Source organism: Pollachius pollachius (assembly GCF_949987615.1).
Source record: "Pollachius pollachius genome assembly, chromosome: 8".
NCBI lineage: Eukaryota > Metazoa > Chordata > Actinopteri > Gadiformes > Gadidae > Pollachius > Pollachius pollachius.
In genome coordinates, this window is record NC_136941.1 from 9,763,182 (window position 1) to 9,785,076 (window position 21,895).

The 21,895-nt window shown below is 45.2% G+C and overlaps 1 protein-coding gene across 3 annotated transcripts; it reads right to left on the reverse strand.

Moving 5' to 3' along the window:
* Nucleotides 1-300: 300 nt before the first annotated feature.
* On the reverse strand, nt 301-21,609 carry asb8 (ankyrin repeat and SOCS box containing 8). Of its 3 annotated transcripts, XM_079741986.1 has the most exons (14): nt 21,543-21,609; nt 20,740-20,947; nt 20,542-20,646; nt 11,764-11,835; nt 9,036-9,132; nt 8,597-8,727; nt 7,748-7,912; nt 7,209-7,357; nt 7,006-7,099; nt 6,708-6,827; nt 5,684-5,836; nt 3,988-4,176; nt 3,319-3,424; nt 301-3,119 (listed from the first exon to the last, which is right to left on the reverse strand). In XM_079741986.1, the coding sequence occupies exons 2-14, from the start codon at nt 20,866-20,868 to the stop codon at nt 2,842-2,844; spliced, it is 1,788 nt and encodes a 595-aa protein (XP_079598112.1). In that variant the 5' UTR covers nt 20,869-20,947; nt 21,543-21,609; the 3' UTR covers nt 301-2,841. The 3 variants fall into 3 exon arrangements, with proteins under 3 accessions (XP_079598112.1, XP_079598110.1, XP_079598111.1); XM_079741984.1 differs by lacking the exons at nt 20,542-20,646; nt 20,740-20,947; nt 21,543-21,609 and adding an exon at nt 16,555-16,624; XM_079741985.1 differs by lacking the exons at nt 301-3,119; nt 3,319-3,424; nt 3,988-4,176; ... (6 more) ...; nt 9,036-9,132; nt 11,764-11,835 and adding an exon at nt 18,931-20,433.
* Nucleotides 21,610-21,895: the final 286 nt, after the last annotated feature.

Sequence of the window (21,895 nt, forward strand, 5' to 3'; positions counted from 1 at the left end):
AGTTTGGAAGGAGACTGTGTCTTTTAGCCTGAGTATGCAGCACTCATAAATAGGATCACAAAGGTGACGAACGCGAGTCGCAACATGCCATCAATTGCATTATATTTTGTCTATCTAAATCTATGGCAATATTTCCTTTCTAGAAATATACATGTAAACGTTTAACATACAGTAAAACATTTATTCTAGAAGTTCAAAAGGTCTTGTTGCTGACCCCCCCGTAAACTTCAGGTTAACTAAGCATAATATTTGCATAATGAATAAAAGGTTAAAAAAAACATTAAGATGTTGTGTATTTAATTAAAACCGCAGGACTGTAAGTGATCATTTGGACATGCATGGAAAAGTAAGTAAATATATTCATATAGTACAATACAAGGACAATTCTGAAATGGGAGTGTGAAAAAACATTAAAACACTCAGGGCAACATTCACGTTGTTGCGTTCTCAGTAAATTGTTATTTTCAAAATAATTCTGTTTTTTGTTAATATGTCAAGAACGCTTTTAACAATTTGCATATGACCAATTAAAAAAACATAACTTATAATAGCTGACTTAAACTGACAGTCAAAAGGCATTGCAGAAATAATCTCAGACTATATAAACTATTGGGATAAAATAGGTCTGATAGACAGGTCTAACAACATTACTGAGTTGGGAAAATGAAATGCTTGTGTTAAACAAATTAAGTTTCTATAGTCATTAGTACAATGAGATAGAGTTCAAGAGATACAACAGCAAAATGTATAGTGCTTAAAATAACACACGACGAAAGACATACAAGATGAAAAAGAAAAGTGCCAATGACAATCACTAAAGCTAACTATAGTTTGCATTTTCATTTCAGATGAACCATTGTCTTCAAAGAACTGCCAGCAAAATATAGTGCTAGCACAAGTCTCTACATTGTATGAAGAGTGAAATCCAGAAAAATCCACTTGAACAGAAAAAAAACTCCACAATAAACGTGCATATTTTTAGTGCATAAAGACATGTCCTTATGTTCATGAACAGAAATCCTAGTTCTGCAACGTTTCACATTGCAAATAAATCACTGATATCGGAGTAATAGCTGAGGTGGAGAAACTTTACTGATTACAAAACATAAAATTCCTTGTTTGGGAGGTTTTATCGACATGGTGGTCCCGATAAAAACTACCATGTACCATGACAGCAAGGACCGTTAAGATATAAATGTCTTCGCATTATTCCTCCACTAGGAGGGCCGACAAGTATTTATCACATCATTCAGGGGTTACTTATATGAAATTAACCCCAGTTCAAAATGTGTATTCTGTATCCGACTGCAATGGATTTTCATTCAGAATAGAAAAAATCCAATATTGACAATTGATTTCATTCATAAGGCTGTTATTCATGCAGGAAAATGTATTTTTGAATGGGGTAGTCCGAGGCACCAATGTGATTTTAAGGCAAAATGATGAATCTCTGAGTGTGAGTGAAAGAGCAGTGATAAAGATTGTGAGCTCTGAACGCTAAAAACAACAGTCAAGGTAATCTTTCCTGTAGTGGAAACCAGACAGGAGTGGGAGCTCTTTAGAGATGATGGATATCTGATGGGTAGTCACTATGGCTTCGTTAACATTTGGTTTGTTCGCTGAGAGGTTAAGGGCTGTGTTACACCTCAGCAAGCAGCCAGAAGAGTAAGGTGAGAGGTCACACAGAGAAATGTCAATTCATACAGTCTCACAAATATAGAAATGGCATACATTTAAAAAACAATAAATACCATTAATAACCTGGTGTAGATAGGGAGAGTGAGAGCGGGAAAGCGGGTGTGTGAGTGACATAACGGATGAAATCCCTTCAGGCTTGACAAAAAACAGTAAAATATATTGACTTATTGCAAAAAACTGCAGAAAGCGATTATAAAAAACGTTAACTTGGTTGATTCTAATTTTTGGTTCTGTGGCCCAACTGGTGAGGATATGAGAGTTAACTTTAGAAGATAGCTGCCCATGTGGAGAACGTTAACACAAGCAAGTAGAAAAAGTCACATGCTAACAACCTAGCTATTAGTGTATCAGACCTTTAGTAAGCCAACTGCTAGCTTCTGATATACATACACAGAGCCACTCACACAGTTTATACACCTTATAAAGGGGTTTACATGAGGTACGTTTTGGGGGGGGGGCGGGGGTGCAGGTTGATATGATCTTGACACAATAGGTTATGGGCCATACATTACACTTTTTTAGTGTATCCAGGCTATTGCATCTTTGATGGTTGAGTGCATTGGATAAAAACATTGACTGAGCCCAAGGCCCCCTGCAGCATCTGTAAGTATAAAAGCCCTGTGTGTTGTGTTTGGTTATTCGCTCGAACGTAGAAAGTTAAAACGGTTGCGGTGTCGCCCATGTGTTACAGAACATGCGCCGATGTGTAGTACTTGTCCACGGGGAGAGTGTTGCTGCGGCAGTAAACTCGTTAGTGATGCAGTCCTATTGAAGTCCAGTGAAGTGTTGTATTGACTGAGGAGGGGAGGCGGAGGGGAGGGAGATGGAGATGACAGCTGAGGAGAGTGGGGTTTAAAGGGGGGAGAGCAAGGTTGGAGTCCAGCCCCTGTAGTTTATGGCAGAGTGAACAGGAAGCTCGCTCAATAGTCTCAGTCTATTCCCAGAGGGCTTGCTGCTGAGCTCCAGGCTTCAGCAACATGGCTCCACTGGAGGGTAAAAAAGAAAGAAGCGGAGGCAAAGGAGACAGGCAATAGTTCAGGTGTTCGGACTCTTTGGGGTCAGCAAGGTTTCTTTGTCCTTGCTCCGACTCTGCCCCCTGGTGGTGAAGTGTAAGCTATGCCTGGGTGGCGGTGACCTGGCTCATCATCTGGCACTAGAGTGGGACTGTACAGCCATGATGACGTGGGAGGCTCCACTTTCAGCCCTCTGGTGGTGGTTGTGGTGGTGGTGGTTGTTGTGGTGGTGGTGGTGGTGGTGACGTTGCTGGCCCATGCCCGCCAGCACTGACATGGCCATGGCCTCCGCTGCCGCCCGCGAGCTCAGGCCGTTGGGCCCCGCCGAGGGGCTGGGGGCCAGGGAGCTGTGCTGGATCACTGGGGCCGGGGAGCCAGTAGGCTCGCTGGACTCCTTCATGCTCCCCTCTGCAGCCACATGGAGGGACAGGTGAATATACAGTCAGTCAGTCTCGGACATTCATTCATTTCTGCACAACTAAAGAAAAATGAATAAAAGGGTGGATATTTTGAACCATGCACCAGGTGGAAACAGAGAGAGCAACCACAAGCACATTCATCTGAGTAGAGTAGCTGTAGGAGGAAGGGAGTAGGAGAGGGAGCCCACCTAGGTAGGCCGTCTTCTTCTGCATGTTGGTGACAGGACAGTCCTTATGAGCCAGCAGCAGCTGCTTCAGATGAGCCACCTCGTTTCGCAACAGTGACACCTCATTCTGGCAGGGACAGTAAAGCCAACACGTCAAGTATCACATAGAAACGTGTTGTAGGACTGCTTGAGCCACACAGCCAAAGCTGTGAATAAAACACAGTTCCAGGTTGTTCTACTCCCAGCATTCAAGTACTGGGCTCGATGCCTAATACTGCAATCTACCTGTAGGCAGCCTCGAGCAAGAGGCCTCAACCCCGAACCTACTCCTTAAAAGGGCTCCTGTCATGGCTCCAGGGGTGGGTGTGATTAGCTGGTACAAGCCGTTTGGCACAGGGGAGGAATGATTTTCATAGTGACATCACAAGTGGGCGTGTCCACCTAGATATATGCTGGATAGATCAGTCTACCAGCCTACCCAATGGACTGTGGCAAACGCTGCTCATCTATTCTTCATATATCGGGGTGGACACACCCACTTGTTATGGCACTATGAAAATCATTCCTTCCCTGTGCCAAACGGCTTGTACCAGCTAATCACACCCACAGCTAAAGCCTTGACATGAGCCCTTTAAGGCCAGGGATCTGAATTTGCTATAAAACAGGAGTATGATTCCCAGGCCCACTCACCGACAGCGAGACGTTCATGGAGTTCAGCTCCTCGGCCTTCTTCTCCAGGGAGCAGACCCACACCTTGCGCTTCTGTCGGCAGCGCGAGGCCGCCGCCCGGTTCCTCTCCAGGAAGCGCTGCCTCCGCTCGTCAGGGTCGTCCTCAGCCGTGCGTCTCCGCCGCCCGCCGGTGGGCTGGGCCGGGGAGAACTGGGGGGAGGGGGATACGTCAGGATGACACCCGTAAGAGGTGGAGGAGGGGGGAGAGGTGACACCCATAAGAGGTGGAGGAGGGGGGAGAGGTGACACCCATAAGAGGGGGAGGAGGGGAGAGAGTTGACACCCATAAGAGGGGGAGGAGGAGGGAGAGGTGACACCCATAAGAGGGGGAGGAGGGGGGAGAGACGACACCCATAAGAGGTGGAGGAGGGGGGAGAGGTGGGGGGGATGACACCCATAAGAGGTGGAGGAGGGGGGAGAGATGACACCCATAAGAGGTGGAGGAGGGGGGAGAGATGACACCCATAAGAGGTGGAGGAGGGGGGAGAGATGACACCCATAAGAGGTGGAGGAGGGGGGAGAGACGACACCCATAAGAGGTGGAGGAGGGGGGAGAGGTGGGGGGGATGACACCCATAAGAGGTGGAGGAGGGGGGAGAGGTGACACCCATAAGAGGTGGAGGAGGGGAGAGAGGTGACACCCATAAGAGGTGGAGGAGGGGAGAGAGGTGACACCCATAAGAGGTGGAGGAGGGGGGAGAGGTGACACCCATAAGAGGGGGAGGAGGGGGGAGAGGTGACACCCATAAGAGGGGGAGGAGGGGGGAGAGACGACACCCATAAGAGGTGGAGGAGGGGGGAGAGGTGGGGGGGATGACACCCATAAGAGGTGGAGGAGGGGGGAGAGATGACACCCATAAGAGGTGGAGGAGGGGGGGGAGGTGACACCCATAAAAGGTGGAGGAGGGGGGAGAGATGACACCCATAAGAGGTGGAGGAGGGGGGAGAGACGACAACCATAAGAGGTGGAGGAGGGGGGAGAGGTGGGGGGGATGACACCCATAAGAGGTGGAGGAGGGGGGAGAGGTGACACCCATAAGAGGTGGAGGAGGGGGGAGAGATGACACCCATAAGAGGTGGAGGAGGGGGGAGAGATGACACCCATAAGAGGTGGAGGAGGGGGGAGAGACGACACCCATAAGAGGTGGAGGAGGGGGGAGAGATGACACCCATAAGAGGTGGAGGAGGGGGGAGAGACGACACCCATAAGAGGTGGAGGAGGGGGGAGAGGTGACACCCATAAGAGGTGGAGGAGGGGGGAGAGATGACACCCATAAGAGGTGGAGGAGGGGGGAGAGACGAAACCCATAAGAGGTGGAGGAGGGGGGAGAGATGACACCCATAAGAGGTGGAGGAGGGGGGAGAGGTGACACCCATAAGAGGTGGAGGAGGGGGGAGAGATGACACCCATAAGAGGTGGAGGAGCGGGGAGAGGTGACACCCATAAGAGGTGGAGGAGCGGGGAGAGGTGACACCCATAAGAGGTGGAGGAGGGGGGAGAGGTGGGGGGGATGACACCCATAAGAGGTGGAGGAGGGGGGAGAGATGACACCCATAAGAGGTGGAGGAGGGGGAGGGATGACACCCATAAGAGGTGGAGGCACACACGCACACTAAACTTTTAATGCCTCTCAGTGGTTGGGTGCCTGCTGTGTACCTGTGGCTGTGCGGGGGACGGGGCATCTGGGTGCTGCACCAGCAGCTGGCTCTGCTCGGCCCTCTGGGGCACCATGGGACTGCAGCCCATGCCCATCATGCCTCCCATGCCCAGGCTGGATGGGCTCTGCTGCGACAGCGCCGCCTTCAGACGCTGCAGAAAGAGGAGCAGGAGAGGGAAGTGAAACCGCATGACTTGACTTCCTTTGACAAACATCTACGTAAAAAAACGTGGGCTATGTTGTTGTTAACTCCATAACACAATCATAAAGAGCGTAGAACACTCTCATAGGATTATTAGCGGAACAATTATTTAACCTTTTGAGGGAAAATGATCATGTGTTCTTCATATGTTGAATCTAAGCAGGAGAACTAAGAGGAAGCATAAAAACATTGCTGACACTGTATGTCGGTTACATTAAGCAAATTATTTCTCAATACGTTCATGCAAAGTCTGGCCCAAGGCCATCAGTTTTTTCGACCGCTAACCTTTGCAGAAATGTTGGTTTTCTGATGACATTTGCTAAATTTAATATATTGCAGAGGTAGCTAAAGATGTAACTCGAATGGCCCATCGAGTGAGATTTAGACCGTTCCACTAGCAGCCAATCGACAAAATCATTAGTCTCCGATTAATCGGATGATTCTTTTTGCTCTCCCCCCATATATCCAAGTAAAAATAAAAATGAACATGACAACTTAACTACCCCCCATGCTTCCTCATTTTCATCAAGAGAACTGCACCACAATGAGTTACAATGTTACATCATTTAAATGTGGCTACAGTGTGTGGGGTAAATAACCACCATTTAAAAAAGGATTGCAGTCATATGATGATGAAAGCTAGACCACAGGACGGGCCGGGGGGGGTAAACCAGTACACAGACAGAACACAAGAGATCGGGCTGGGAGGAGGAGAAGGAGGCGCAGGAGGAGGCGGGGGAGCAAGAGAGAGCGAGAGATAAAGCAAGACGGGAGACAGGAATAGAAAGAGCCAGAAGGAGAGCGTCTGGACGTGTGCTGACCATCTTTGCCTCAGAGTGGATGCTGTAGCCAGAGGGGGAGCTGGAGCCGCTGCTGCTGCCTCCCATGGGAGGTCCAGGGATCCCAGGAATGTTGGGCACCGTGCAAACGGGCCGGGCCAGCTAAGGAGGACACAAAATGATGATGCATAAGCTCTCTTACGCTGACGCAAATCCGAACACTGGTTCTGAAGGCCAAACATGCATGGGTTACCTATTGAGCTGTGTGTCTGTATGCGTGGTTCAGAAAGGGTTCACCGGGACTGCATGAAATAGATGTAGGATGACCGTTTAGGCTTACGTTGATGACAGAGGGCATCTGCACTGGTCCTGGGAGCACAGGCACTGCATGCCCATTGGGGAGCATCATCATGGGGTAGTGGCTGGTGGGGGAGCTGTGTGCACATAGAGCAGATGTGATGTTATCGTGTTGAGCTGCAGAAGGGGCTGTATTCAATCCAGGAGGGGAGGAACGTCAAGGGACCATTTGTGTGGTAGGCTCACCCCAGGGTGCGGTTGGAGGGTGGTGTCTGGGTGATGACGGAGGTGGGGGAGGGCATGGTCGGCTGAAGGGCGTCGAACCCAAGGTGGAGCGGGAGGGACCCGGGCCGAACGATGGTTGGGGTCGGGGCCGAGCTCCGGGGCGGGGTGTCCTTGTGGAGGGAAAGGGGTTCGACAGTTAGGTCAAAACATCGCCAACACCTGCGGCTGAGCATGGTGGTCGTGGCTCTGCTTGTGGAAGACAGTAGGCAGAGTTATAACTGTGTACTTTGATCAGCTTCTATATGAATCTAGGGAATACTGTGTAGATTGGGGGTTTTAAGCTAACTATAATAAAACATTAAGCCTCAATTTAATGATGAACGCACCAACAGATAATGCGTTTCAGGTTTTGAATGAAGATTTTTCTTTCCCCTCCATGTCATTTATGTCAATATGGCGCCCTGGAGAGCACCAGGGAGACTGGGACGACGTGCATGAAGCCTGCGTGTTCGTCACTAACGTTGTGTCCCAACAGTTCCATCGCCGCTTCGCTCTCCTACCCTTTTCATGGATGGGGGGTCCCCATAGCCCCCATCTGAGTCGCTGGAGATGGTGCCGGGACTGCACGGCGGGGAGGAGTCCACCTCCACGGGGTCCTCCTCCTTTACCTTGACGTCCGACGGCGTCTGCAGACCCTGAGTGGCGGCGTGGCTGGCTGCTGGGAGCTGAGGAGGAGGGGGGGAGATAGAGCAGGGTGGTATTAAGATCCCTGCCATCCCTACCCCGGCCCCGGCCCTAGGGGACCCGGGAGCTTTGTAACTCAAGATAAAGTCGCTCTAGAGTCATAAGGGACAACCCACTTATGGCGCATCGCATTAGAACCGCATCCATAGGCGTAGAACACAAGCTCAGTTGGATCGCAATCTAGACATTTGTTCCAAGAGCGTGTTCATTGAGCAGCTGTTGAACGAGATGGCAAGTTAAAAAAGCGTATTTCCAGCAAGCATCGTTTTCAGTGATAACCCAATTCGGGGGAATGGGCAGATGATTTCACTGCACTTTAGAAAGCCATGGTTTCCATTTTGTTTAAACCCTGCGGATTCACACAAGGGGTTCAAACTAATTTCTCTCTATCCAAACCACACATGGGGCATGCAGACGTGCAGGACTTTTTCATTATGGTTTTAATTATGCCAATAAAGGAACTTGATACTCTACAACCAAGCTTGCATTTTACATCCGTATTGGGAGTAGGAAACATACATTTAAGGATCTGAGGTCTTCTGTAAGAGTAGATCGGTATTCAGTATCCGGCATAATAAATGTTTGACATCTGCATCATCGCTGAAAAAGTGTGATTTCTGCTTCCTGACATTGAACACAGACGGGGGCCGGCCTCCGGCTCTTACAGGGTTCTTGGACCTTTTGTCGTCATCCTCCTGCGCTTTGCGGAACTCGTGTTCGAAGGAGCTGGCCAGCTCGTTGAACAGGCCCACCTCCTCGCAGTTCTTGAGGAAGCGGGTGGGCGTTGGAGTCTGGTCTGGTGGAGGAGAGGAGTGGATGGGCGGAAACGACAAGAACAAATGACTATTCAATGAAGCGCCTTTGCACTCGGATCACACTCTGATGTCTGACGCCGCTAAATATAGAACGCGCCAGATACATCTGGTTTGGATAACAGGGACACTGTAAAACACAGGCGAATGCTGGCTTTGTTGGTTTTATTTATGGGAAAGCTAAATTTGAATCTTTTCTTACTTGTTTTTATGCTTTAAATAGCTTTTACTGCCCTGGAGCAGAGCCACAGAGATGCGTGTATAATTGAGCCTTTTGCATTTAACTCCTTACCTGCAATAATGACCGAGTCCGTTCTGGCTGGTCCAAACTTGAGCGTCATCTCGTGCTTGTGTTTGTGTACTGCCAAGTGGTCCTCGTTGGTAAAGCCCTGTAGTAAGCATCAAGGGAGAAATGAAGGAAAGAAAAGGACAAGGAGGCAACAATACATGAATTAGTCTTCACAAGGTTGACTGAAGAGTCATGGCACCTAAACCCATAAATATCAAATGTCCGATAATCAGAGACAGAGAGGGAGGGAGACGTTCTCTCTGAGATGTGTCCCAACAGATGTATACTGAACCATTGTGCATTGGCCCACAAAGAGGAATATCCGTGTTGTTGAATAGTAGCCTGCGCCTCAGACGCACGGTATCAGTGTCTCCTATAGCCCCGGGACGTGGCCTCAAATATCTCGGCTGCATGCTACACCAAGCCAGAAAGACGAAATAGAACTGGGAAATGGCACGATGCACTCAAACAGTTTCCAGGGAATATGAATAGTCTTTATTTTTACCACAAAAGGAAGTGGTTGGACACGTTAAGCAGTTAAAATTGACAAAATGGTGGTACAACACTGGCATGGATGAGGTCCCAAACACTCAAAGGAGTTGACTTAGGAAAATGGGCTGTGGCGGCGGCGACGCCAGCCTGTTCCTCATGGCCTTACAGCCTATTCCTGGCCTCGCATCGACGTAGTGAGTTCAGTCGGTTGCGAGAGAGAAGTGGAAAACACAGTCAAGTGTCGGGTGGGGGGGGGGGGCCTTATTTTTAGCCACGCCGAGCAGCATCACCACCGATACAACCACAGGTCTCGCTGGTCTCTGACAGCCAGGCCCGTCGGGGCAACTAGGAAACTATCTCCGGCTAATCTCTCTGCAGCGCATACTGCCAGATACCATTTCAGCTGCCCAAACTGTCAATAAATAAAGGCTGGCGGAGAACAGGGTTCCAAGTGAGGTTGTCAACACGTTGGAAGGACGTTCCCAAGACTTTCTGTAAGTCCTGTTCCGGCCGTCGATCCCGGTCAGAGCTGGGGCTCGGAGTACCGAGAGAGGAGGGCCAGGTCTCCAGGTCTTATCCACGTCCCTAACCAGGCTCTAGATTTTTAATACTTATACTTCTTAGATTGAGTGACAATAATCCTTTTTCATTAAATGATGATATGTATACAATCATGATATGTATACAATCATAATTCATGAGATGTTAAGTGAAGGATGTAAGGCTTTTTTGTATGTGGTATGGGTTCTGTAACAAAGTGATAATAAATCACAACATCATCTATAGCTAGCAATGTATAATATATTAATATTGTCACATCTAAATATACGTTTTTTGATAAAAAATCATATCTCTTCCAAGGATAATAATTTAAGTCATCTTTACTTCATCCAATATGATAATCATCACAATATAACACTTGGTTAAGACCATAAAACTGCATTACTATACCCAGTTATAGTGTACCAAAGGCACACCCAGACCCAACACACACAAGCCCAGGTGTGTTTACCCATCAGCCAATTCACACTTAAATAACCAAGACACTTCAAACTTGAGGGTGACAAAGCATGCCCCGTTAAACCAACATTGACATCAGTTCGACTTCCAATAGGAACCCAACGTGTCTACACATCCATCAAACTGCTAAATAATGAATGATATCAACAGATGAAATAAGCAATGATTGTTTCCATCCCAGTGGAGTCCCTGGGTGTCCATAAAGTTTTGAGGGGAAAAAGGAAACAAGCAAATCAATTATTTACTGGACTGGTTTGCGTGTTGCATTGCCTTACTGCCTACGGTCAAACCAATCTCACTGTAGAGCAGGCTGAGGCCAGTTAAAAGCAACACATTCTAAATCACACTTCAAAGTAAGTAATGCAACCATAACCAATTCAATCCTTCACAATACAGTGGTTATCTTATCTTTGATCCAGTGTATCATGTTAGAGTATACCGTCTAATATGGCGATACTGTCTGAGCGATGTCATCTGGCTCATGTAGCAGAACTACCCAAGGAGAGGGGCCAAACATCCATTACCGGTATCAGATCTGGTGTATCCCTCACAGACAGGCTTAACTTCATTTTCTCAAACACAGCGTCCTAACCGGCTGCCAGAGAACAAACCAACCAGCAAACTGTTTTAGATGGCCAACTTCACACTACTCAGGTGGGAGCATGCCAGCCTGGGCATTGTGGGATTCTTTGTGACAAATAGACAGTGTAGTCCACTTGATACCAAGTAAGGACCATGTGGATAGTGGAGACACGGCTGGCACAGAGCTGATTCATACCCAGGGCTCAGACCTGTGTCTGCAGGGAGCAGATGTCTAAGGTGGCAGGTTGAAACAGTAATATTCACCCGTTACTCATTTCAAACGCTGATGAGTCACCGTTAAATTGAGACACTGTTTGTTTCACAAGACGGCCTGTAACAGACAAGACAGAATGCCGTCAGAGGGAAGCTCAAAGTGAACGCCGGCTACCGCTGTAGGAAACGTCAGACCAGTTGGCAACTCGCAACATGATATGATGAGCCAAACAAACAAAGCCGTTCCAACATAAATATATTTAAATGATACATAAAACATTTGAAATGGAATCAATATCAATTTAAGCCAACTTCCCAAGGCAAGCAGTACACAGACAATACAACGCTCCCTCCCCCTTACCTCAACAGCTGAACCTAAGGCAAGCAAAGAGATAGAGAGAGGGGGAGAGGGGAGAGAGCTTACCTGTCCACAGCCAGGGGCAGCACACACAAAAGGTCGGTCGTCCCCCATTTTTGCAAAGAGCTTGCAATGTAACTGTGGGAAAAGAGAAGAGGAAAACATTGTTGTGGCTTTTCTTCTCTGGTCTTCTTGATTTGAGTCGAGCATCCAGCAAACAACAAAGCAGGGATGCTGTGGTTTGTTGTCGGTAGTCGGGACTCGGAAGCAGGAAGCAGAAAGGCGTTTAAAAATATCCCTTTCAAGAGGGAAAACACACACACACAGAGGTAGCAAGACAAAGTTTCCCTGGTGACACTTCCATTCACGCAGGGGGCTTCTGCTTGGCCAATGAGGACAGTTTACAGAGAGGGCAACGGCTACGGATTACACAGTCATCTCCCTCTACCTCCCTCCCACTCCCGCCCTCTCACTCTCTCTCTCTCTGTCAGTCTCCACCACCCCCTCTCTTCACTTCTCAAACAGCTCCTACCTTCTCTGTACGAAGGCAGTTAGGTAAGTTCCCCCCTTAGCCATCTCAAGGTAAATAAGCTCCTTTCTCCTCTACCGACGCTTACTTTTTGCAAACCAAATGCAATTCTACAGCACACATTTTCTTTGGTAGACTACCAGTGAACCCTAGCTCCGTATATCTCTTTCCTGGGTTACCATCACAGTGATCCATGTAGAGTGTGCGCGACACAAGAGAATCTTCACACTTTCATGTATGGAAGCATGTGTCGGTTGTCTGCCTAGGAACATGAACCCATGTGGCGTTGGAAGGTCAACAGACACATTTAGATGTTATTAGACCTTGTTAAACACTGTTCATGGAGAACATTTGTTATCATTGCTGGCACTAGCATAAAAAATGGGGAACTTCATTTTGTGGGAAATTCCACCATGAAACCCAGGTGGACATTACTGGAAAGATACCCCGTCTCCTAAACTATTGCCCAATACCATGGACTATTCAACATCTGTACATGTCAATGTGTATTCTCAATGTGTTTTCAATGGATCTTCTCAGTAACAACACTTTTTTATTGTATTGAGTTGGTTAACTCAATACAATAATGGTCACTTGATTCACAACATGGCTTAAAAACAAATGATTAAACCAAAACTATACCAAAAAAGACCAACCTTTTAATTGTATGATGTCAAAATACTACACAGGAGAAAGGGGGAGCATGCCCTTGTGGTATAAAATATAATGTCAAAATGTTGGGGTTCACAATCAAAGAAAAGAGTGGAAAAGTTTGCAAGGCCACTTGATTTGTTGTTTTAAAATCCAAGCTTTCAATCGGGTGACAAACCAAATATTTTGCCCTTTTTCCCCAGAGTACACGCTATTGACCAGAGTTAAATATGCACACGCCATTGTTTGAGTACGCCTCTACTTGCGACCGACACTGACCTGGTACCGACTAGGGCCGAGCAGTCCATGCAGCCTCTTGCTGAGTTGTCTCCATGAAAGAGCAAAATTGTTGCACAGAAACAACACACACACACACACACACACACACACACACACACACACACACAAGCCAATACTATCCAGCATAAATTTACTTGCACTGCAGACCACGATTCAGGAATTTTACAAAGACAACTTTTAAATATGGGAATTTTGGAAAGCAGGGAAGGTTTCAGAGAATGAATTTTTAAGCACACCCAACTGGCTCAAAGTGGAGTCCAGCTATTACACAATAACCCATTCCACCACACGAGATGTACGCCAATGTGCATGGCTCTTTCTTGTGCGCAAACAGACGTTAAAATAAATAAATACCATTGACATATTATGGTAATCTTTTAACAATGCAGCCTCTGCCAATGATGACAAAGTCAGATAAATTAACAAGGGTGATAATCACAAAAGCCAAGCCATTGAGAAACCCCTTCACTCCAAATAGCCTATTTGCATGGGTCTGACCATTGCATGGGTCTGAGCACACTAGTAGCACCAATATGTTTGAGTGGGACAGATTATTCATGCTGTTGGCACGGGTATAGCTTTATGAATGTTTTCCCAGTGTTGAAGTCAGGCTTTTTTCCTCCTTCCATCAGTACTGCTGAGGAAGACCGCTGTCCTGTGCCAACACATGATTCCTGGTCTCCTGAACTTCAGCTGTATGGCTTTGCTTGCACTTTTGATTGTAATATGTTTTACCAATTGTCTCTCCCTCAGCTTACATTCTTTCATGGGAAGAAGCGGACTACTCCGATCCCTCGGCACAATGATTAAAGGGCTGATGCCGTTGTGCCATTTGATTTCTTGCAGACCTCCCAGGTTCTGGAGAGGAAGGCAGCAGGCTATTGGCTCTCGCTAAATGCTTCCAATCCACTGAGTCAACTTGGGCAGAAATGCATCTGCAAACGAGATACTGCAGCCACCTCATTATACCATGGGTGTGGACAACATATGGAAACAGAACCATCTGGCATTGATTGGCTGGGGGGAGTTTACATTTCGCTGCAGGCCTAGACATGGTAGAGGTCCACATGGCCTGGCTCACGCCGACATGACATGTAGGATTACGGTTTTGGGGGTGGAAGACACTTCTGGCAAGAACCACACAACCTAAAAATCAATAATGTAATGATATGAAGCAATAAGATGTTTCAATGTGTCAATCACTCCTACTATCCCCTCTTTACATGTAACTATGATCATGCAAGTAAACCAACTCAATTTTACTTATTCTTCTACTAACTACCTAATTATTAAGTCGTTGGCTAGTTCACAGTAGTAACAGATCGGAAGAGAAATAGAGTAGGTATCACTGTCAACAATAAGCGACATGGTGAACGGCATTGAGCCAAACAAGCTAACTGAATACACCAAACCCTAAAGATTAGGGTAAATGGTTGAGGATGACTGCCCACTAGCAAAGTGAGTCCAGACAGCCTTGACCGGCCTCAAGAATATACTCTGGTACATAAATCACTGTGATGCCCTTTGACATGATTCACATGATTGATTGATGATGATGGAGCCACAGATTCCCCCCTACACCTCTTTATGCCTCCATTCATCCAAGGTGACACAGATTCCAAATGGCCCCAATTCTATCTCCATTACCACTCATTGAGCCCACCATCCTGCTGTTAACTTGGATTTCTCAGACTCAGCAGGTGTAGGGGAACGGGGCCCGGCTATAATCAGCCACAGCCATTCAGTGTTTGATGGAGACTGCTAGGAAACTGACTAAACAAACTGTATTAATAGCTCACGCTGCAGCCGCGACTCTGGAATCTGAGGCTTGAATTGCCAGAGGGTAGGGGAGACCCCCACAGAAAAGAGGGCAGAGAGAAGGGAGAGAGAAGGCAAAAGACAGAGAGCGTGATTGGTTTAACATTGGATCAAGGGTATTGGGTAGATCACAGGTGAAGCTGTAGTAAATATAAGCTGTATACACTGGGAGACGAGCTAGGCTGCAGCTTGCTGGCAGCTACAGTTAATGTGCATTACTTATAAGTAAATAGAAGCTGATATGTATTCACCAGTGAATAAATATTAAACCAACATGGAGCCAAAATACATGCATGACCCTATGCATTGTGTAGGATGGAATGGAACCTCTCAGACAATTCACTCGTATCCATTTTGAAGAAGCATTTCACATTTGGTAGCAGCCAAACTAATTTAAACATTTACAGTCACATTCAAATTAATTTAAACAACAGCCGAGCAAGAGTAAACTACTAAAAAGGTACAGTAACACTACTATTGCACCTTCAATTATATTTGAGGTTAATTTAGATTGACATCTGCTCTTAAGAATTTAAAGAAATAATGTTGATTTTTATTCACCTCTAACGTTTGCATTATTATTGTTTAAACCGGCCATTGCCCCTGAACAACACTTGAGCATGTTGTGGAATGATATATTTTGGTCTCAAACATCACCTACATTTATAATCAAGGTGTTGACAGGTACAAAGACAGGCAGTGTTCATGAGCTAAATTGCAAAAACAAATTCGTAATTTCTTGAGACAAACAAATATTTTAGTGAGGGGTATCCTGCAGACCGAAATGTAACCTTCTGGCGTCGTTTAGGGTGAGATCTACAGGTAAACAACCATCAGGTTCGTGTAATAATCATGTAACAGGTCAAACGTTGCCTATTACACCGTTAGACACCTTTAGCCGTCGTGTAAAGTTGATTCTAGCCTCCATTACCCTCTGGCTGTGCACGAGCAAACTTAGCCCTGCCTTTTCCCGTACAAGACCGCCTATTCTTTTCACTAATTGGTAATAGGCAAATCTAACGAAAACCAATAAGTTAAGCATAAAGTTAGATCATGTCAATAACCGCAACAAGTTGAATGTCATTGGTAAAAGAGAAGCAACTTTTCCCTCTAACGTTATTGAAAGGAGTTAGCTGAACCAGCTAACGTTAACTACATGCAGGCCGCTTTGGGGGAACATCACAGATTGTACTAGTGCTCATGCGAACTTAAAGCGTCGTCGGGGACTCGGAATAACAGCATTGTCAACTAAACATCAAAACGTTACTTTGATCACCCATGCGGTTACTTTTTTGATTTGATATAAGACTCGAGCACAAACTTATTGAGTGGAAATAGCAAAAGCTAGCAGTTAGTTAGCAGTCTGACACTTAACGGCGAGCGAGAGTACAAGCGAGACGTTGTATCTACCACAACAGTTTTGACAACTTATTGAAAATAACGATTTAAAATAAGACAAAAGGACAGATTTTAGCGCTTGGTCGCACTTTGTAATACTTCAAACTGAATTAGACATTGTGTAGTAATTTGAAATGGTAATCAATTGTTTACAAACTCACCTTTGCGCCCCTATCTCCGACTCCCTCTCCTCTCTCCTGGAATTTGACACTCCCCTCCTCTCTGAAACATCGCGAGGCCCACGTCACGTTTAGCATGGACAACATGGCGAGACATGACATTTCAGACATTGGCACGTTAGGTATGGGTCAACATCAACGTCAAACAAAAACCCACGGTGCGCGTCAGGGGGATGGCTGACCATAAATAAATGAGAAAAAACTATTTGCAGGCATCTAGTTTAAAAAAAAAACGGACTTAGTCTTACCGTTTTACTTCCAACATTGATGAATCAGTTTATGTTGTATGTTTTTAGGCTGTTCAAGATTGTCTATTGAGTTTTAAGAAAATGATTTAACACAATTTAACTTACCCTTATGATTAATTATTTTGTAATCTATTATCTATTTCATCATACAGACAGAACTAATTTAAATGTGTCATAATTATGCATGTACCTTTGGGCATGTTCGTTTTTGTTTTCATGTACACAACATTTGTAGGCTAATGAAGGACGATTGTATGCACATGGAGCATACATGTCTATATTTACAATTGTTCTATATCAAGTGTTAAATGAGTCCTATACTTCAAAATATTGGTAAGTCTCTTTTGCAATGCAATCATTTATACAATGATGTATTGCATAAATAAAAACGGCCCAACACCAGTCTAGCACGTGATGTGTACCGACTGAACCAAGTGGCAGGATTTACATGTTAAGCAGAAAGCCCAAATTTTCAGTTTGCCAAGATTTTACTAATCTCAGAACCATGGCGATTCATGCTGTGAGCCTAACCTAGAGCAAACCTAGCACATAGCAGGTTAGCTCTGAGATAACCCCCACCCACAGCTGGTGTGTTTGGTCCAGTATCTTTCATCCTATGGTACACGTACCACTGGTGGTACAGTGGGTTACTTGAGGTGGTACGTGGGATTTTAATCTTGAAATACACATTTACAATAATATATTTATTTTCAATACAATAATTGAAAATAAATGTATAATGAATATTGTGTAGTAAATGAAATAGTATTAGTTATTTAAAAAAATATTTCCATAGTTTTCCATTGTTTTGCTTTCCATGATTTGTGTTAATTTTTGTTTGCTAGATAAATACACTGAGAGCATAAGCAACTTTTTAATTCCCACAGGCCATTAGCCTGGAGATCATCCTGATCAGGTGACCTCTCATTCTGTTTTGCCTCACAAATCAGTCTGGACCTCTAGTTGCCCACATCGTTTTCCTGAAATTACAATGTAATCGGGCCAATCGGGGACTGTGTCATAGGTGATGACATGAAGGGCCGATCATTGACTGTGTCGTAAGACCTTAATACAGGCTGCTGCTGGCAAACCAGTAATGGTGTGTCCCGAGGCAACAAGCGTTAACGATAACATTTGTAAACACAGCCATAAGTACAGTTATTTCAGAAATAGACTCAATAACAACTAACAACAACACACGCCCACTGAATTTGATGTGGGTGGCAAGATGTCCAGACTGATCCGTGTAGCGAAACAGAATATGGGGTCACGTGCTCAGGTCTCCTGCCCGGCCATGACCTTCTTGCAGTAATGATTGTGTATAAATGGGGGTCTGGGAATCTCTGGCTCACTGGTTTCGACAATAGCAACAAACAACTTGATACGGTTATGTCCAAAACTATTGTAATCTAAGCATTTTCGAATGCATTAAGCATTGATGATCCCGTTTTCGTTTGTCTAATTGTTTCTGAATAACAATTCCTCAAGTGAAGAACAAATGTCTCAATGTTGTAGCGTTGGAGTTTTGCTGAAGTACATTACTAAGGGGAAGCAATACTTTTAGCCCATAGAGTTAAATCACGGGATTTGTGCTTTACTGCTTCTATCAAAATAAAGCCCCACATTGAAATATGTCACAAATTGTTCCTCTTTTAGGCTACCTTTGTTTCAACTGACCTGCTGACATCACACTCTGGATGAAACAAAATGTCTGAGCAAGGACAGGAGTGGGGGCTCGTCTCAGTTAATGGGCTTCCCTATTTAAATGCTCGCCCTCAACTTCTGGAAATAAATGTTCTTTCTGAATAGCAACAGGGTTTAGCGTGGTTAGAAATGAACAAACTGTTGACAGTTTGCTTTCTTGGAAGAAATCCTTCTTGACCAAAGTCATTTGATGTTTACAAAGAAGTTACTTTGAAACCTTTGGATTTAAATCATGAGACAAAGTCAAAGAGAGACCCTGTGTGGAGACATTGAGAATTGAAAGATGGGTCCTCCCACGAATGGTATTGATTTTCAATGTTAAGATTAAGAAGATATAAAAAATAAATTCACTTCGCCCATACAATGTAAAACAAAACTCATGGTATTTCATTTTATAAGTCCTTTATCAAAAGCCCAGGCAAAAAATATATATTTTCAAAAACAGTGAAATTAGTATTTTGAGGGTTAACATAAACAATATGTCAAATAATGGTGTGCATAAAGACTGCTATATAACTATGGGGTACATTTCCTTGTAACATTTGTGAGGGGCACAATTTTAAGAAAGGTTAAATTGACATAGAATTAGAAAGCACAAACATAATAAATTGCCTAAATAAATATATTTAGTCAACGCAAACACAAACAATCCATTTTAAAATAATTAGACTCGGTTTACCATTAAAAAAACATCACAACGCCTAAAGTAAAAATGTTCTAGTTTCTTACACATGTTGCATATTTGCTGATTATGAATCAAATTGACCTCCCTTAAACACAAATTCACTGTTGCATGCTTTGTTAACACCCTAAACCTTTGCATTGCTCACAAATTATTATTTTTGATTCAATTTTTTTTATTTATTAAAGGATATCGAGACTAATGGCTGTACAGTTAATTTCTCCTTTCATAAATGTTGACCTTTTTGTGATAAAATAAATAAACAAACTGTCACAGTCATCTATATTATGAGACCACAAGATAAGACTTATAATTTCAAATAATACTTTTTATATTAATAGCTTTAATAGCATTTTCGGTTCTGGGGGAATATTTGTTATGAAAATGGTTAATAACTTAAGTTGCAGACAAAAATAAACTGCCACACATATATAACTCCCAAATTACAAAGTACGACTTGATCAAAATGCATATGCTGATGGCTTGTGTGATCATCTTAACAAATAATCTCTAGAGAAATTTTACGCGAGTCATATGCCTTCTTACATTAGCCAGCAAAATCTATGAGTGGGTCCCTGTGGTCTCCTTCCTTTAGTCTACCAGGAGCACATATTCCTTGATAGATTCTGGTAAAGGGAGTTCTTTGACTGCAGTGGGTAAAAACTGCACCCCAAGGCACTCCCGCACAGCACAGCGTGCGAGCGAGCTAAGTGTGGGTGCCTTGGCCGCCATGCCGGTCAGCCGGGCCAGCAGTTCGGGGTTCTTACTCAGCTCTTTGGGGAGGGTGCCGTCGGCCCGTCGGATCTCGAACCTCCCTGCCGCCCTGCACAGCAGCTCCAGGCACTCGTCCTCCTGCTCCGTGCCCAGCCCGCGAGCCAGCAGGGCCACCAGCCGAGAGATGGGAGTCTGGCCCTTGAGGTTGGTCACGTGCACCTGGGCGCCATACTCCAACAGCACCCTGACGCTATCCAGGTTGCCCTTCATTGCCGCCCAGCTCAGAGGGGTATCGCTGTTGTAGTCCAGATTGTTGGGAGAGGCGCCGCTCTCCAGCAGGGCCCGCACGCACTCAGGGTTGTCTTTAAAGGCGGCCCAGTGGAGCGGGGTGTCCTTGTTTCCGTCAAGGGCATTCGGCAGGGCGCCGTACTCCAACAGCAGCTCAACACAACCCTCATCCTTCTCTGCTGCATAATGCAATGCCGTTCGGTTATACCCATCCAGGGCGTTGACCTGAAATGAAAGCAAACAAAGCAAAACAAGACTTTGAGACGTCCGTGTATCCGATAAACACCCCTGGTACATCAGGATTGATCTCTAGCTGTAGGTGTCATAGGTTACCTCTGCCCCTTTCTCCAGCAGCAGCTCCACACAGTCTGCATCGGCTACCATACAGGCACAGTGCAGGGGTTTCAGGGTCCCATGCATCCGGTTTACATCGGCTCCCTTGAGCCCAAAGTAAATGTAAACAGACTACATTAAATACCATATTAAGATATAATTCAGATGCATAAAGATACTTATCATCACCGTTTTTACCTTGCGAATCAGATCCTCCACATTGTCGTGTGGGAAAGAGCGGATGGCTGCGATGGTGCGGATGAGCCGCTCGGAGAGAGAGTATTTACTTTGAATGCTTTGCATGATGTACCACATAGTAGAGCTCATGTAGGGCAGGAGGACATGGCACCCGGAGTTGGGTGTCACCGTACGACAGCACACGGACCACACTGATTAACGGTACAATCTGAAAGACAAAAGTTTGTTAAACTGTATCACATATTTTGGTTTTTGAATGCCTCTTTGAAGTTGGTGAAGTGTCCAGGCAAAGAGAAAAGTGTAGGAGTATCACCTAACACTTTTCTGATCATTTCTAAGATCTGTACAACTAATTGTGAAAAATTCACAGGATAGCCTTTTAATTTAATGTGTCGATAAACCCTAGTTGCTTTGAGTTGCTGACTAAATATGTTCCCTGCTTGAATAGCAATTCCCCCAGAGAGTAGACGAAATACAGTTAGCGTAATATCTTGCAAGCGGTCAAATAATTGATATTGTTAAAACAACCAAAACCTGAACTTGCCGATAAACAGCTTCATTGACAAACGATACCTTTTAAGGCTGCCAAGTGCCAACAATGTGGCAACGCTAGCTGAGCGTGTGGAGGTGCGGAGAAAATGACACCTCAAGCTAACTTGTTAGCTAGCGACTAGAATCAAGCAAAAGTAACCCTTTTACAACCAAACAATTGAATGTCACAGCTTCAAACAGCTTTCGCTTGTATCTGTATCTTGGCTTTGAAATAATTACAGACGGCGTGCCATAAGACTTGGTATACATACCGTTTATTGTTCACGATTACAGAATCGGTAGAGCACCCTTTTTCTTGCTTGTTGGACGTAAACACGGTGACGTGCATGCCACGGCCACGCCCTCTATTTAAAGGTTGGCCTGCGCTCGTCCCCAACGCAGATACATCTATGTGTCGTACAGTGCTCGGTTACATAATCCGTTCCCCGTTATTAGCCTGTTGGTTCTTTACACTGCCTTTCTAAATTTAGGTTCGCTCGGTCGATGGTCAAATGCTCTGAATACCATCGCCTCTTATAGACGGCACGTCCCTCAAAGTAAATATCTCAGTCGGCAATTCGAGCCACTGTGGTTAAAATGTCATGGAGCTCATTTGGAGGAATGT

Bases quoted from the DNA above. Each gene is read 5' to 3' on its own strand.
- asb8 (XM_079741986.1), bottom strand. From the start codon at position 20,868: ATGAGCTCTACTATGTGGTACATCATGCAAAGCATTCAAAGTAAATAC. The intron at 6,828-7,005 runs GTAAGCCTAAAC...TGTCCTCCTTAG, and splicing joins AGATGCCCTCTGTCATCAAC to CTGGCCCGGCCCGTTTGCAC. The intron at 3,425-3,987 runs GTGAGTGGGCCT...TGTCCCTGCCAG, and splicing joins CCATGAACGTCTCGCTGTCG to AATGAGGTGTCACTGTTGCG.